The 13212-nt window shown below is 41.9% G+C and overlaps 2 protein-coding genes across 2 annotated transcripts in view; one reads left to right on the top strand and one right to left on the bottom strand.

The window, feature by feature from the left end:
- Positions 1-226: 226 nt before the first annotated feature.
- On the bottom strand, positions 227-2931 carry myl2b (myosin, light chain 2b, regulatory, cardiac, slow). The gene is made up of 7 exons (XM_047048167.1): positions 2831-2931; positions 1750-1839; positions 1581-1656; positions 1152-1256; positions 906-984; positions 769-817; positions 227-599 (listed from the first exon to the last, which is right to left on the bottom strand). Exons 1-7 carry the CDS (start codon positions 2831-2833, stop codon positions 495-497), a joined length of 507 nt encoding a protein of 168 aa, XP_046904123.1. The 5' UTR covers positions 2834-2931; the 3' UTR covers positions 227-494.
- Positions 2932-5972: 3041 nt separating this feature from the next.
- cux2b (cut-like homeobox 2b) overlaps positions 5973-13212 on the top strand; it is a 58192-nt gene continuing 50952 nt past the window's right edge. Inside the window, 1 exon segment of the mRNA XM_047048165.1 lies at positions 5973-6035. Within this exon segment, the coding sequence (XP_046904121.1) occupies positions 5973-6035 (63 nt within the window).

Below are 13212 nucleotides of genomic sequence, written 5' to 3' on the forward strand. Positions count from 1 at the left end.
AGAAGGCTGATATGCATTGGCAAATTTGACAGATGCTGCCATCTGCTGTGTGGGAAGCTTACAGTGCCTATGTAACCCTTATATTTGCTGTGTTATTCTGAATGACTTTTGAAAGTGAGTCGAAAGTATTTTCACTTATCCAACAACCCCACAACTTTATTGTATAATTATTGTTTTCATCACCTGTTGGATTTGCTTGCAAGTGTGAGCAAAGACACCAATGGCAGACATTTAACAGTTTATTTTTAATCTTACCCAACAACCAGTCTGACAACAACCAGACTGTGAATATATTCTATCCACACATTCCATAGTGCATGGTTCAACAGTGATCAGAAGTCATGTGGGTCCAAATAACTATTTACAAGATGTTCATCCCTGAACACATCAGACATTTCCTGCACAGGAAATACATTGATGAACGGCACTGATGAACAGCATTGATGCACAGGAAAAGGACCACAACATAGCCAAGCAACCAATGTGTAGTGGATCTATTCCTGATCTTTCTCCTCTCCATGTGTGATGATGTAGACCAGGTTGTTGTAGTCCAAATTCCCAGCAACATCTGGGGGGAAAGCTCCAAACATCTGCTCCATCTGAATTGATAAATGAACCAGATACTACTTAATAAGTAAAAAAATATAAAAAATACTATTATATTCCAGATTCATGGCATGATGAAATATGGTGGTATGGGGGGTAGGGAGTTAGTGCTAGTTAGTGCCTATCATGATAACATGCAGCAGAAGGAGTGTTTTGTCTGACCTCTTCAAGAGAGAACCGGTCGGCCTGAGTGGTTAACATCTGTGTCACACTGTGGAGAGAAGCAGGAGTACGCATCACAGGTCTAAATGCCTCCACGCCTCATATCCTGTCAGTAGACTCTATGTATAGTCACTCACAAGTCCTTCTTCAATGTCCCCTTTCCTTCAGGATCAAATACTTTAAAAGCATTTAGTATGGTCTCCTCTGCGTCGGCACCTTAGGGAATAAGGACACATGGACACTGTGAACTTTAAATCCAAGATTAACACTGAGATTGTCACATCTATTTACATCTTCATCTAGGTGGACATTTCCACTTGGGTCATTTTTTAAATGCAACTTGTAAACGAGGATTAAAAAGCAGAAAATATATTTTCTCTTACCCTTTAGCTTCTCTCCAAACATGGTGAGGAACACTGTGAAGTTGATGGGCCCTGGAGCCTCCTTCAACATCTCATCAATCTCCTCTTGCTTCACATTTAAACGACCTACATTTACATTTTTTTTCATTTAGCAGACGCTTTTATCCAAAGTACTTCCAAAAGAGAGCTTTACAAAAGTGCATAAGTCACTGATCATAACAACTAGATAGCCTTAAAGATTGCGGGTAGTAATGTTTGGGACATTGCGACCCAAAACCGAAGCAGGGATTATGGACCACAAATCTGACATAGCAACAGCATGATGCATTTCCCATGCAAAGGATGGAATTACACTGTCAACATGAAAGTCCTATGTTTGTATGGACCCCCCCCCCCCCCCATACCACACACACACACACACACACCCTACACACACACACATATAGTTACCCAAAGCTGCAAATGTGTCTCTCAGGTCATTTTTGTCGATGAAACCATCTCTATTTTGGTCCATGATAGTGAAGGCCTGTGGGAAGTGTATGGTTGTTAGAACCAGGACACATGTCACCTGTGTCAGATTATCCTAAAATTAACATTGAATGCATGAATGAACACTGACTTCTTTAAACTCCTGGATCTGAGCCTGTTCAAACATAGAAAACACATTGGAGTTGGCTCCTTCTGACCTCTTCTTTGCTTTCTTGGGAGCCTGAGTGAGAAAAAACCCCACTGCGTTTAAAGACAACACAGTTGGCACACAGCTGGCACAATCCACCCATCAATGAGAAGGATCACTATTGTTTGATGACTGTGATGATCACAACAAGTTATTTCAGACGACATGAGTGCATTCAAAAGATAACATTAATGTTGTAACCCAGATTTCATAATGAGGTGTTTTGTCACTGAAACATCTGCAGAGTCCCCTTTTCTCTCGGATATTATATTTAGCCCGGTTAGGGAGTGGTCGTCTGCCTCTTCAAGCCCTTGTATCAGATGTGGGATTACTCCCTGGGGTCAGGGTGGTGACAGGGTGGCGCAGTGAGCCATGTTTCACTAGAAATCCAATGAAGGCTAGGATTATGCAGAGCTATTTACAAGACTGCTGCAGAACAGTGAAGGGTGAGGGAAGGCATTTTGATGACATCACACTGCCTGGATTCACAGGCCTCCCGACAGCTGCTGCCTATTGTTGCAGTGGATTACCCAAACAGTTGTGCCTCGCAAGATAAGGTCATTGTGTCTCATGGAAGTGTTACATGTTGATTTTGACTAACAATTGTCTACGTTGAATGCAAGCACAATGATCAAATAATGCAGTAAATAATGGGAGCATTTACTCTATGATCTCAATAAACGGGTTTTATAGTAAGAGCATGTGTAGTTTCTTAGGATGTAAAGATAAAAACTCAAGATTGTCTGAGATGGTTTACTCAGCCCTATTCTATCTATTTCAACATGTTGTCAGACAGGCAAAACCTTTCATCCTCTTTATTCACAAGATTCAGTCTCAGACTGTACATATCATAAAACTACAGTAAAACAAACATGAACCATTAATCTCTCTAACAAGCAATCCTTCAAAATAAAACAGATTTAAAGTATACTTAAATATTCTACTTCTACAATGGCTGTCTAAACCTTTTTGAGATCAGAAGCACTTAATTGAAGAACTCAAGCATCTAGCAAAATCAACTCACCATCTTCTTGTATGGTAGCTGGAGAAGGACAAACAGTGCTCCTTGATGCGTCAGGATGGGGCAGTATTGGCATCTAGGGCTACATATATACTGATGCCTCAACAGTTGTGACTGCCCATATGGTATAAATAGCCCATGCCTTCTTTAGGCAGTGTCACAGGTGAGTAGATCAACTCCTTTGCCCTTTCCCATCATTCATTGTCCAGTGCTGCAACAGTACGAGATGTAGGAGTCGAGTGGCTGAGCGGTTAGGGAATCTGGTTCAATTCCCCGCTGTGCAAAATGACGGTGTGTCCTTGGGCAAGGCACTACTCCCTACTTGCCTCGGGGGGAATGTCCTTGTACTTACTGTAAGTCGCTATGGATAAGAGCGTCTACTAAATGACTAAAATGTAAATGTAAATAGGGTAACTGCACAGTGGTGCATCACACTCCTGAGACACAGGACCGGACGAGCAGAGGTCCGCAGATGGGTAGAGCAGCAGGATTGATTGACAGCTCCACTTGCAGTGTTCCATCCTCTAGCTGTCTCATGGCGACCAGAACTAAACTGTGATTTAGTCGACGACAGGGTCATGTCCCTCACAGTCTAACAATTGGATGACTTGTTCCGGGTGCTGAGTCTGTAAGTTTACTGTTAAATATCCAAATCATATGTTGATGAAAGGGGTATAGTGGAAGGTGCTCGTTGTATTTTTTACCCTCATGCACAAATGCTAGGATGTCTAATGTTACAGGATTGACGCTCCCCCATAGGGAGTGTTCAATCCCAGGGACAGCCGTTTGCCCAATGTCAGAAATCTGCCATCCCTCAAAACTATTTGAGTGAATAGAGTCACAGTAGGTGATGTAATCAGACAGCAAGAAGACCATCTAGTGATTACTTGATTACTTGATTACTTGAATAAGTGATTACACTTATTTTAGATGTCTATATAGATGAATGTATAGGCTACATTTTAGCAACGATCTGGAATATTGGATTATATTCTGAGGCACAGTTTAAGATTGAGGCACAATATTCATTAATATCTACCTTTATATAGATTATAACATTTAGTGTAGCCTATAGATAAATAGTTTAACAAATATCACATGGGACACTGTAAACACACACATGCACACATGCACACATGCAAGATAAATCCCTAAACGATTTTTGGGGGGATTAAATGGTTGTCTACAATTGTCCAGAAGATGGCGTAAGCAACACATCTTTGCTTATCAACAGATAGATATCGGTACGTGAACGATGATCCAGCAATAAAACACCTGAATGTTAAAATGTTGCATCCTCAGCCTCCAATTGATGCTAATTGCTTGAAATATCACAAGGCTGATGTTTTTATTCGCGCCACATCCACATTGGCACACTAGACGTCAACAATTGCCTGTACCTTTTATGGATCAATATGTTGGATAATGAGATCTCTTGGAAGAGACTGACAGGTCTGTCAACCTTGAACGACGATACGTTTAAATAAACTACACAGAACCGGGTTTCTAGTGGCGATATTGGCATTAATTTGCTCAGTTTTACCAAACCCTGCACTGAATATTACGTTTCTTGATAAATCAAAGCTAACTAAGATGTTATTATATTCTTATAAAGCTTGCATCTCACTCCCACCCTCGAGCCACAAATAAAACGCAATAATACTGAAACTTTTGATATGAGTCCCTCGGTTTCCCCCGTAGGTATTTTGTGTCTGGAATATTGTTTCACATTCTTCCCGTTGTGTTGTGAGAGTTAAAACTGTGACTTATATGCAAATAATTTCCACTCGCTGGGGCCATTATTTAAGGCATGTAAGATTGCCCATTACAACTGCCCATTACAGTTATCTGCTGAGGGTGCATTGTAACGTACCTATTTTTGCAACGGCATTCAAGCATGGGATTGTATTTTTATGCATTTTTGGGGGGATGGAGGGGGGGATAGGGTGACAATTGATACCGAATACTTTCAATATTAAAATGTATTTTACTAAAACAGCAGGGGGAGCTAAGGACGCAAACTTTTGCATTGTTCAACGGTCTCTCCTTTCTGGGTGAAAGATTGACTGACTAAATAGTATGATTGATCATTTGTAAGATGAAGAATTATTTACTAACCTTCAGAAACTAATAGCGCAGGATGAGTGTTGAAAACAGAGGTCGGAGAAAATAAAGGGATATTACAGAAAATATATTTATTGCATGCAAATTGGGCTCCTGGGATATCAGTAACTTGATGCCCGGTATGTATATCAACTTTGAGTCAACTTTACTGTCTAATCTAAATTCGTGCTATGAAATAATTAACCGTACAAGTGCATTATAATATAACCCAATTTAAGCCTTGCTTTGACGCAATTGTGTTTATTTGTCCATGCTATCAATTTCCACAGTAAATACATCGTTACAGCCTCCCCTCGTGTAGCTATTAGGCAGAAAGCAGATTTACACCAGAACCCAATATTTGTCTCATTTCACTTTATGACCATTTCAGAGATCAAAATATCAAATTGGGCTTCTGACTTAAAGAGAAATATTGACAATACAACCCCCAAAACTGTGGACATCACATAATCATAGCCAATTTATTGTGCATTGGGCAAACTAATAAGCACTTATAGGCTATATGCGAACTCTCAAATAAAGTTCTATAAAATAAAGTGTAGTGTAGCCTAAAACATCTGCGCCAATTATTAAGTGTTGGTTGTTTTTGTCACAACCAAACACATGGCCAAATACCCCAGGAGTTGCCCTTTTCATATATATATTCGTTTTTGATGGTTAAACACACGGAATAACACACAGGCTATAGGCTATTGTAGTTCTCTTTTCCTTTTCCAGACAGTATTGATCAGCCCCTTACGTCAGTATTGATAACTTTGCCAAACCAAAATCAAGTGCAATTGCCCAGTTTATCTCTTGGACTGCACAAATGCATGGCTACAGTTTTCTTACACTTTTAAAACGCACGGGGTCTATCAAATCGCTCCAAAGATATTGGCGGACTTGCCAAAGATATCAAGGGACTCTCATGTATTCATTACTTTTTTTCAAGAAGGAGTAAACGTAAACGTTGTTTAACGAGGGGAATCCAGCCCACATATTTATTGCAGCCGCTGAAAAAATCTCTTCAATATCCCCCAAGATGGCCGCCGATGTGGGATCGATGTTTCAATATTGGAAGAAATTTGATCTACGGCGGCTTCAGGTTAGTGTTATCCTGTACATTTACCTATATGCGCCTTTATAGACGTTTATACACTTGAAAACGATGCGAAATATGTTTGTCAGGACTAATTCTTTCTGTTACTAGCGGTGTTGCATTGATAGTTATTAGAAATTGATCCTCTACTGCCTTTGTTCAGTTCAATCATTGATCAGCGATGGAGCGACCATAGAATAGCACAGGCGCTCTGTAGCCTAGCCTGCGCTCTGCGCTCACCACTGGGATCAGGACCATGGACATTGCCTATATTTTAAACGTTTCTGTTTATTTACAGCGCTTATACTTGGTGTACATACAGAATTGAAACTTTTAGTATTCTTGCAAATCGTGCTCGTTGACTTAACTTTTTTAGTTTCCAGTTAAATGTTTCATTTCATTTGTGAGTCGTATGTTGCCGACCACTGCATCTGTTTTAGTTCTGCTAGTCTACATTTTATTCAGGGTTATCTTGAAGTCGATTTTTATTCAATTGAGTCGGATCAACTTCTGCACGATATGCTGCCTATCTCATGAAAAGTTTTTTTTGTTGCGTGCGCAATACTGACGACTGGTTATGTTGTCAGTTGTAGGTTATTTGATTGGGCTTATCGTTTTCTCTTTTAAAAGATTTGGACATATAATTTTGACAATGCTATGTTTCCTGAGATTTAATTTGATATTGCTATTTGCAATATCCTAATCTAGGCTATATTCGATTATGTTGCATGCGCGTTATGCAGACTGCTAACTGAATAAACCAAATGGGGTAGGCAATACAGATTGCATAGGCAATTGCAGTTTTATTTTTCGCATGTATCCCACACATTGTAGCTTTTTTGTTCTATGGCGAGGCGACGCTATTTACAATCTTTGCTGACAACTTTAACAAATATATGCACATGCCTAGGTGTATTTGAAAAATCCTAAAATTTAGAAATGTAGATTAAGGCTGCAGTCCAATGTTGGCCGTATGCAACCTTATGTCGAACATGTCTGCAACATTGCTTTGCGTGCTAGTCTTTACGGAATAGGGCATGCTTGAAGAAGCTAAGCGTTTTGTGTTTTCTTCACCCCCCTCCCTTTCTCTCAAGCCGCATTGTGAGCACTAGGCTACACGGGCAAGGACTGTGTAATTGTATTCCCCGCTAATGTTTGTAAATCAGGCTCGGCCAGCGCAAGGGCACTGTCTCTGCCGTATGATTGATGTTCTGTAACATGAGAAATGACAGGAGCATGGCACGCCAGGTCCCGCAGAAAAACCTACCGAGAAGAAATCTGTTCTAGGTTGTCTTGTGTGGACGATTATTCTTCGCCCCCCCACACCCCCCCCCCCCCCCATCTTTGGACTACTCATATAGTCGAGGATCCAAAAGGCCAGTTATGACATTCCGTTGGTGTTTTATTCTTGCCTGTTGTAAAGTCGTATGCTTCTGTATCATCAAAATGGGGCCAAAGCTTTAGTTTGAACAAAATCTATTATTCGAAAAATAAATATAGTCTAAATTGAACTGCAGCTCTGTTTTGAGGTGAGTGTATTAAATAATGATGAAGCCATAATGAATTTAGATAACGTATGCCTATAGATATGCATAATTAATACTATCATATGAATGTCAATCTCTCTAACAACAAAACATGTTACTGCTAAATCTGAAGACTGTCAGTTGTCAAAGTGATTTCATTATTGATCTTGAAACAGATCTTGTCTGTATACATCTTGCATGAATAACAGACAAGGATGCACACCTGCATCTCCTGTGAAAACAAGCCTGCTTCTTTGATCCCATTATATTCCTGATTTCACATAAAACACATTAAATGTCCTAACTGATTGTTACATTAAACAGCATACTGCAGCATACGAGTCATCAAATGTCAGTCTATCATACTTATCGTCATAGATATACTGTACGCCTCGGAAACATCACTATATCAGCAATAATAACTTTATTTAAAATTTTTAACGTTAACTGTTGGTGAAACGTTGGTAGATTTATAGCAAATGAACAAAATCTGCACATTAGCAGAGAATATTCTAGGTATTTTATGTAGTAAATTAATCAACTAACACTTTCTAGTGTGAAACTTTAACCGTAATCCCCATTAAAGCCACAATAACAACAGAGGTTGTGCAATTCATGTTTGTGAACTAGATTATATGAAAATAATGATTCACCTGGAGCGTAATAAACAGAGGACAGAGAGAGAGGGAGAGCATGGAGGTGGAGTGACCTTGGTTCCTGCTGGCTGCAGGTCACACGGCCATTGCCGCGGTAATCATTCACACCAGCCAGATGGCGTTTCCGTGGGCGACCATGGAAAGGACGGGTCAGGAGTTGTCCTGCCAGGTCCTGCTGGGCCCAAGCTCAAATCCGATCCAATAGGGTGAAAGCCCAGGAGATCACTCAGCCAGTAAGGAGCATCCTTAGACATTAGGAGGTGAGCTAAGACTGTGGTTGTATGGAGCACAGTTAACCTGCTGTTACTACGAACATTCATCTTCTCATTGTATTAGTATATCATTGGAAGTAACCGTCTCTACGTATTTCTGTAGTACTATTACAGGATAAGATATAACATTTGTGGATTTGTTTCTTTTCGAAAAGCTTTCATATGCTTCATCCATAATACTTGTCTATCAAGACTCCATACAATGACGTCTCTCCGTTCATTCAGATTCAGGAAAATACCTATGTTGTTGCTGTGATAATAATGTTACTTAATAGGATATTTTTGATACCTTTTTTGTCACCACGCACCTCCGTCCTTCCACGTGGCACCGAGGTTTAGATCAGGAACAAAAGGCTATGATTGTACTACATTTAGCATGACTCAGGCTCTCTGGTGTCAGCCTTAATCCAGCACACAGAGGCAACAGTATTGCCAAACAGTGAAATTGCTTTGCAGCCAGTGAGCCTGGATGCCGTCACTGCCAGCCTTCTCTGCGTACCGTGTGCCAGCATCTCCCGCCCCCCTAAACCTAACCCTGCAATCTCAAATTGGCTGTGAAAATTGGTCTCCATCTCCCTTTCATTCATGCTTTAATAGATTTGTTTGTTGTTATTGTGTATGTCACACAAGGTGCCAACATAATCTCATCATTTACAGGAAGTGTCTGGGCCAGAGCACTAAAGTGTGAGGGTTTGGTTCCTGAGAAAGCTGTGTCCAATATAAGTGTTCAGGCAGGCAGACAGGAAGGGAGAGAGGGAGGGAGGGAAAGCAAATCACTCCTCAGGCAGCCATTGAAAGTCTCAACAACAAACAGCAGGGGCAACCCAGAGAGGCAGCATGGGTCTTGGAGACTGAGCCCCAGGGAATGCAGTGAGACCTCTCCCCAAAGCTCAGCGTGAGCTAAGTGTTGTTGTTTTTTTTTAAATGTAATGGAGATTTAGCTCCAACCAAGGCTTTTAGTTGCAATCACACACGTCAATGTTCTTTGCAATGGAAAATGATAGGAGGGAGAGTGTGTCAGAGTTTGATTTACTCTAAGCCCGCTGCCTTTAGACAGGGATGACAAAGACGATCTGAACGAGGGAAGCTTGAACAGCAGTAACTAGACTCAATTGAGTTGTGTGAAATCCCAGCGCCATCACCCTGGCGGTACATGAAACAGAGGCAAGGCGAGAAAGAGAGAAGTTCAACAGACTTCAGCATTAAGCTATTTAACCTCTCTAGTGCGTGAGTGGCAAAGACTTCAAAGGCGACGCTTCTGCCGTCGGGAGCAGAATGACAACTATGGCGAGTGAACGTGACGAGAAACACCAGGCCTGTCGCTGTTGTCAGCTTAATCACTTTGACCTTCCCTCCTTCTGATCTCCATACACAACCCCAGCCTACTCGTTTGCGTTTGCGTCTCCAGAATACGTGTTGGTATTCGATAGGTGTTAGATGTCGCCGATATGATGACTAGTGCCATTGTGAAACTGCTGTTGTTGTAGCTACCTGGTTTGAAAAATACGAAACTGGAAATAACAGCATGAGGACAGCATGATAGGAGTAATATCAATTGTGTTATTTACGTTAGGAAAGAGTATTTACGGAGCATAGTACCGTCATTTGTCATTTTTAGAAAAGGTGATGTTTTTTTGTTGACAGTACTGTTTTTATTGTATTTGCTCCTGGTAGCTAGGGTTCTAATATAGTGGATCTTGGCAAGATCAGTCACCATGAGGGGTGCATGTTTGGTTTAGTGGTCTAAGTATAGACTAACCACAACAACCAACCCTAGCACAGACACATGATTCTTCATAGCGTTCTCTCTTTTTTCTCCTGCTGGCCCCGGGCTATAGAAATTGCTTTGCAGGAGTAAATAACCAGCTTTAACAAAACTTCAGGGACACATTATTCTGCAGAAGGAAGGCTCCATAGCACCAGGGCAGCTCCTCGTCTGTAGCACAGAGCCAGGCGGAAGCTTCAGGGGAAAGGTAATGGCTCATTGCTATGGGTACAAAGCTGGGTCCTCTCTCCCTGCTGACACTGAGTCCCCCTGCCCAGTGAGTCCATATTGAGCTGTGTGTCTCTGCTGTGGTCCAGCTTTATTTGTTTTGACTGTCTGACGGCGCTGCAGACGTATTGAGCACCAGCCTTTCTTGTTCATTTGAGTGAGCTTACATTGAATCCCTCCATTCTCCCTCATCCCCCCCTTCCCTTCCCCTCACACCCCTCTTCAACCCTGTCTGCGCCGGTGCAGAGTGTTTGGCATGGTTTCAGTGACTGTAATTCTCCTTCCATTGTCCATTTCGTCCTTCATGGATAGAAAAGCAAACCTGGGTTTTTTTGTGTGTTGAGTATGGGAGTATGGGAGTCTGTATGGTGCTGGTTTGTGGTGATGTGGGGGTTAGCGTGGTGTGAAGGAGGTTCCCGAGGCCCTACACTCATGAGATCAATGCCTCACTGCCCCTCTTAGAGGTCCCTATGGGGATCCTGGACTTATTATGTGCTCTGTGTTTACTAGAGTGGAGGACTAGGAGGTTTCTGCATGGCGACTTGTTTGTGGGGCCCATTTGTACTCATTTAAAATGGGGTGAAGGAGGACCTGAGAAACAGTGTCTCGGTGGATCTTCTGAGCATTAAAGCAGCATTTGTTATCACTAAGCAGATGTCCTTTGATTTATCAAAATAATGCAAAAGGTGGGGTACAGCAAAAAAACAGATGGATTTGGCTTGTTATGTTAGCCGGTCTTGTCTTTGTGCAGCTGCTACCCCAGCACACTTAATTACTCTCTTATTCATCCCCAACAATGGGAGGAGGATGGAATAAATCTGAGCAGTCCTGGTTTTCTATTTTTTTTTTTTTTGACTACGAAGGTGCCGACTGGGACCCTAAAGCGAGCGAGTGGCTTCAAGAGTAACAGTTTATCATTTTTAATGGAGAGGAACAGGAAGTGAGGAAGGGAAGCGGTGCTCGTGTGATTTATCCACCTCCTTGCCGGAGAGGGCAGCAGGCCTGTCTCTCCATCCAGTCCTCTGTTGGCATTTTTGATGGCGGAGTGCTATTGTGAATTGAGTTGTTCTTGCGAATGTTAAGACAAATGCTTGTGTCTCATTCTGTACTTCCGTCGGTAAACCCTGTAACTCATTCACCGTTAATACTTCCAAAAACAACGTACAGTGCTTTTTTTCACCAGTATGTGTACACTTAACAAATATACCTGTCATTCATTTATTTTCTATGATTTATTCCTTTTCTCTCTATTTGAAGAACACTGAAGTGACAGTTTTTCAAAACAAGATGATTAATCATTTATTACTTTTGAACTCTCAGCCCCCCAAAAAACCCCCACATCAAAAATAGAGTGTGTTTTGTTTCGGAAGTACGACTGCAGGGTTTGTTGATTTGGTGTGGAAAGCATGACTTCAAAGATGTCAGAGTAGGTAGAGGATAAATATGTCCAGATCGTTTCTACCACCAAACACAAACCTGTTTCTCCGTTCATCACATTCCTGTTTCCATGCAACGGCTTCCTTTAGCGAGCCCTTTGATGTCATTCCTCTTTTGTCACCTACTCACTTATTTTGGTGGTAGAGGACGTTTGAGTATTGATTAGGTGTTGCAACTGTGTTAGCAGCTGTGTGAGTGTGTAATATAGGCCCTGAGGCGATCCTCTCTTCCTGATACTCTCAGGGTGCCTTCTGAACTCTCTCATCTCAGTTAAATATGCAAATGTTCATAGCAACAGGGTCACTACTTTGGCATTAGTATGTGGTTACAGACGCCCTTATCTTGGTACAGGGGGAAAAAAAGAGGAAAATTATTGCACCAGGTTTTGAATTGTAATTAAAAAATAAAGAGAAAGAACAAAGGGATGAATTGAATCTCCTTTTTCAATTTTCCTTCTCGGTCTCTCACTGCATTCCCCTATAGTTCCCCCCTTTTTTAGATGAATCTTATAATACCCCCCCACTCCCCCCCATTCTCTCTCTTCTCTTTCTCCCTCCCTCTCTCCCCTCAGCGGTTTTCCCCAGACAGGTTCCACAGTGTTTTAGAGGGGATGGATTTAATTGCTCTGTGGGGATTGGTTGGCTGTGCCGGGCTCGGCTGTTTAATTAGTGTACCCTGCCGGGATTGGTTTAATGCTTCAAGATCTTGAAATTGTCTGATTGTTCAGCCCTCTGGGGACTCTCAGTGCCTGCGTAGGCCAGCAGGTTTAGCTAAACGTTGCTTCAGGCTTCTGCTGGATAGGGCTCGAGGAAGAAAACCCGTCCAAGGCCGCAACAGTGAGGTTTCAACCAGAGGGCTAATATTGTACCTTTTATTACGGGACGCCCGAGCATCTCATATGTGAGAAGGACATTTAGGTACAGTAAAGACCCAGCTCATAGGGTTCCTTCTGGACCTGGGATCTGTGCTAGCATGGTGTTCGGTATACAGGGGAGTGGTCAGGATGGTTGTGGTCTAATATTGTACCTTTTATTACGGGACGCCCGATCATCTCATACGTGAGAAGGACATTTAGGTACAGTAAAGACCCAGCTCATAGGCTTCCTTCTGGACCTGGGATCTGTGCTAGCATGGTGTTCGGTACACAGGGGAGTGGTCAGGATGGTTGTGGTCTGGGATGAACCCACGGTGGTTGCGTTTCCACACGTCCACTTGATTAGCTTGATTGAAACAAATCAAGTGTATTTGAAAGGTTTATCTCACTTTTCTGCACTCTGGTTCCTCATTTTGTTCGCAAGT

The sequence above is a fragment of the Hypomesus transpacificus genome, chromosome 24, assembly GCF_021917145.1.
Source record: "Hypomesus transpacificus isolate Combined female chromosome 24, fHypTra1, whole genome shotgun sequence".
Classification (NCBI taxonomy): domain Eukaryota; kingdom Metazoa; phylum Chordata; class Actinopteri; order Osmeriformes; family Osmeridae; genus Hypomesus; species Hypomesus transpacificus.

What these genes read in the sequence shown, in the direction of transcription:
- myl2b (XM_047048167.1), bottom strand. An exon ending in AGACACATTTGCAGCTTTGG is followed by an intron (nt 1,257 to 1,580) that starts GTAACTATATGT and finishes ATGTAAATGTAG; the next exon opens with GTCGTTTAAATGTGAAGCAA. An exon ending in GTTTGGAGAGAAGCTAAAGG is followed by an intron (nt 985 to 1,151) that starts GTAAGAGAAAAT and finishes TTATTCCCTAAG; the next exon opens with GTGCCGACGCAGAGGAGACC.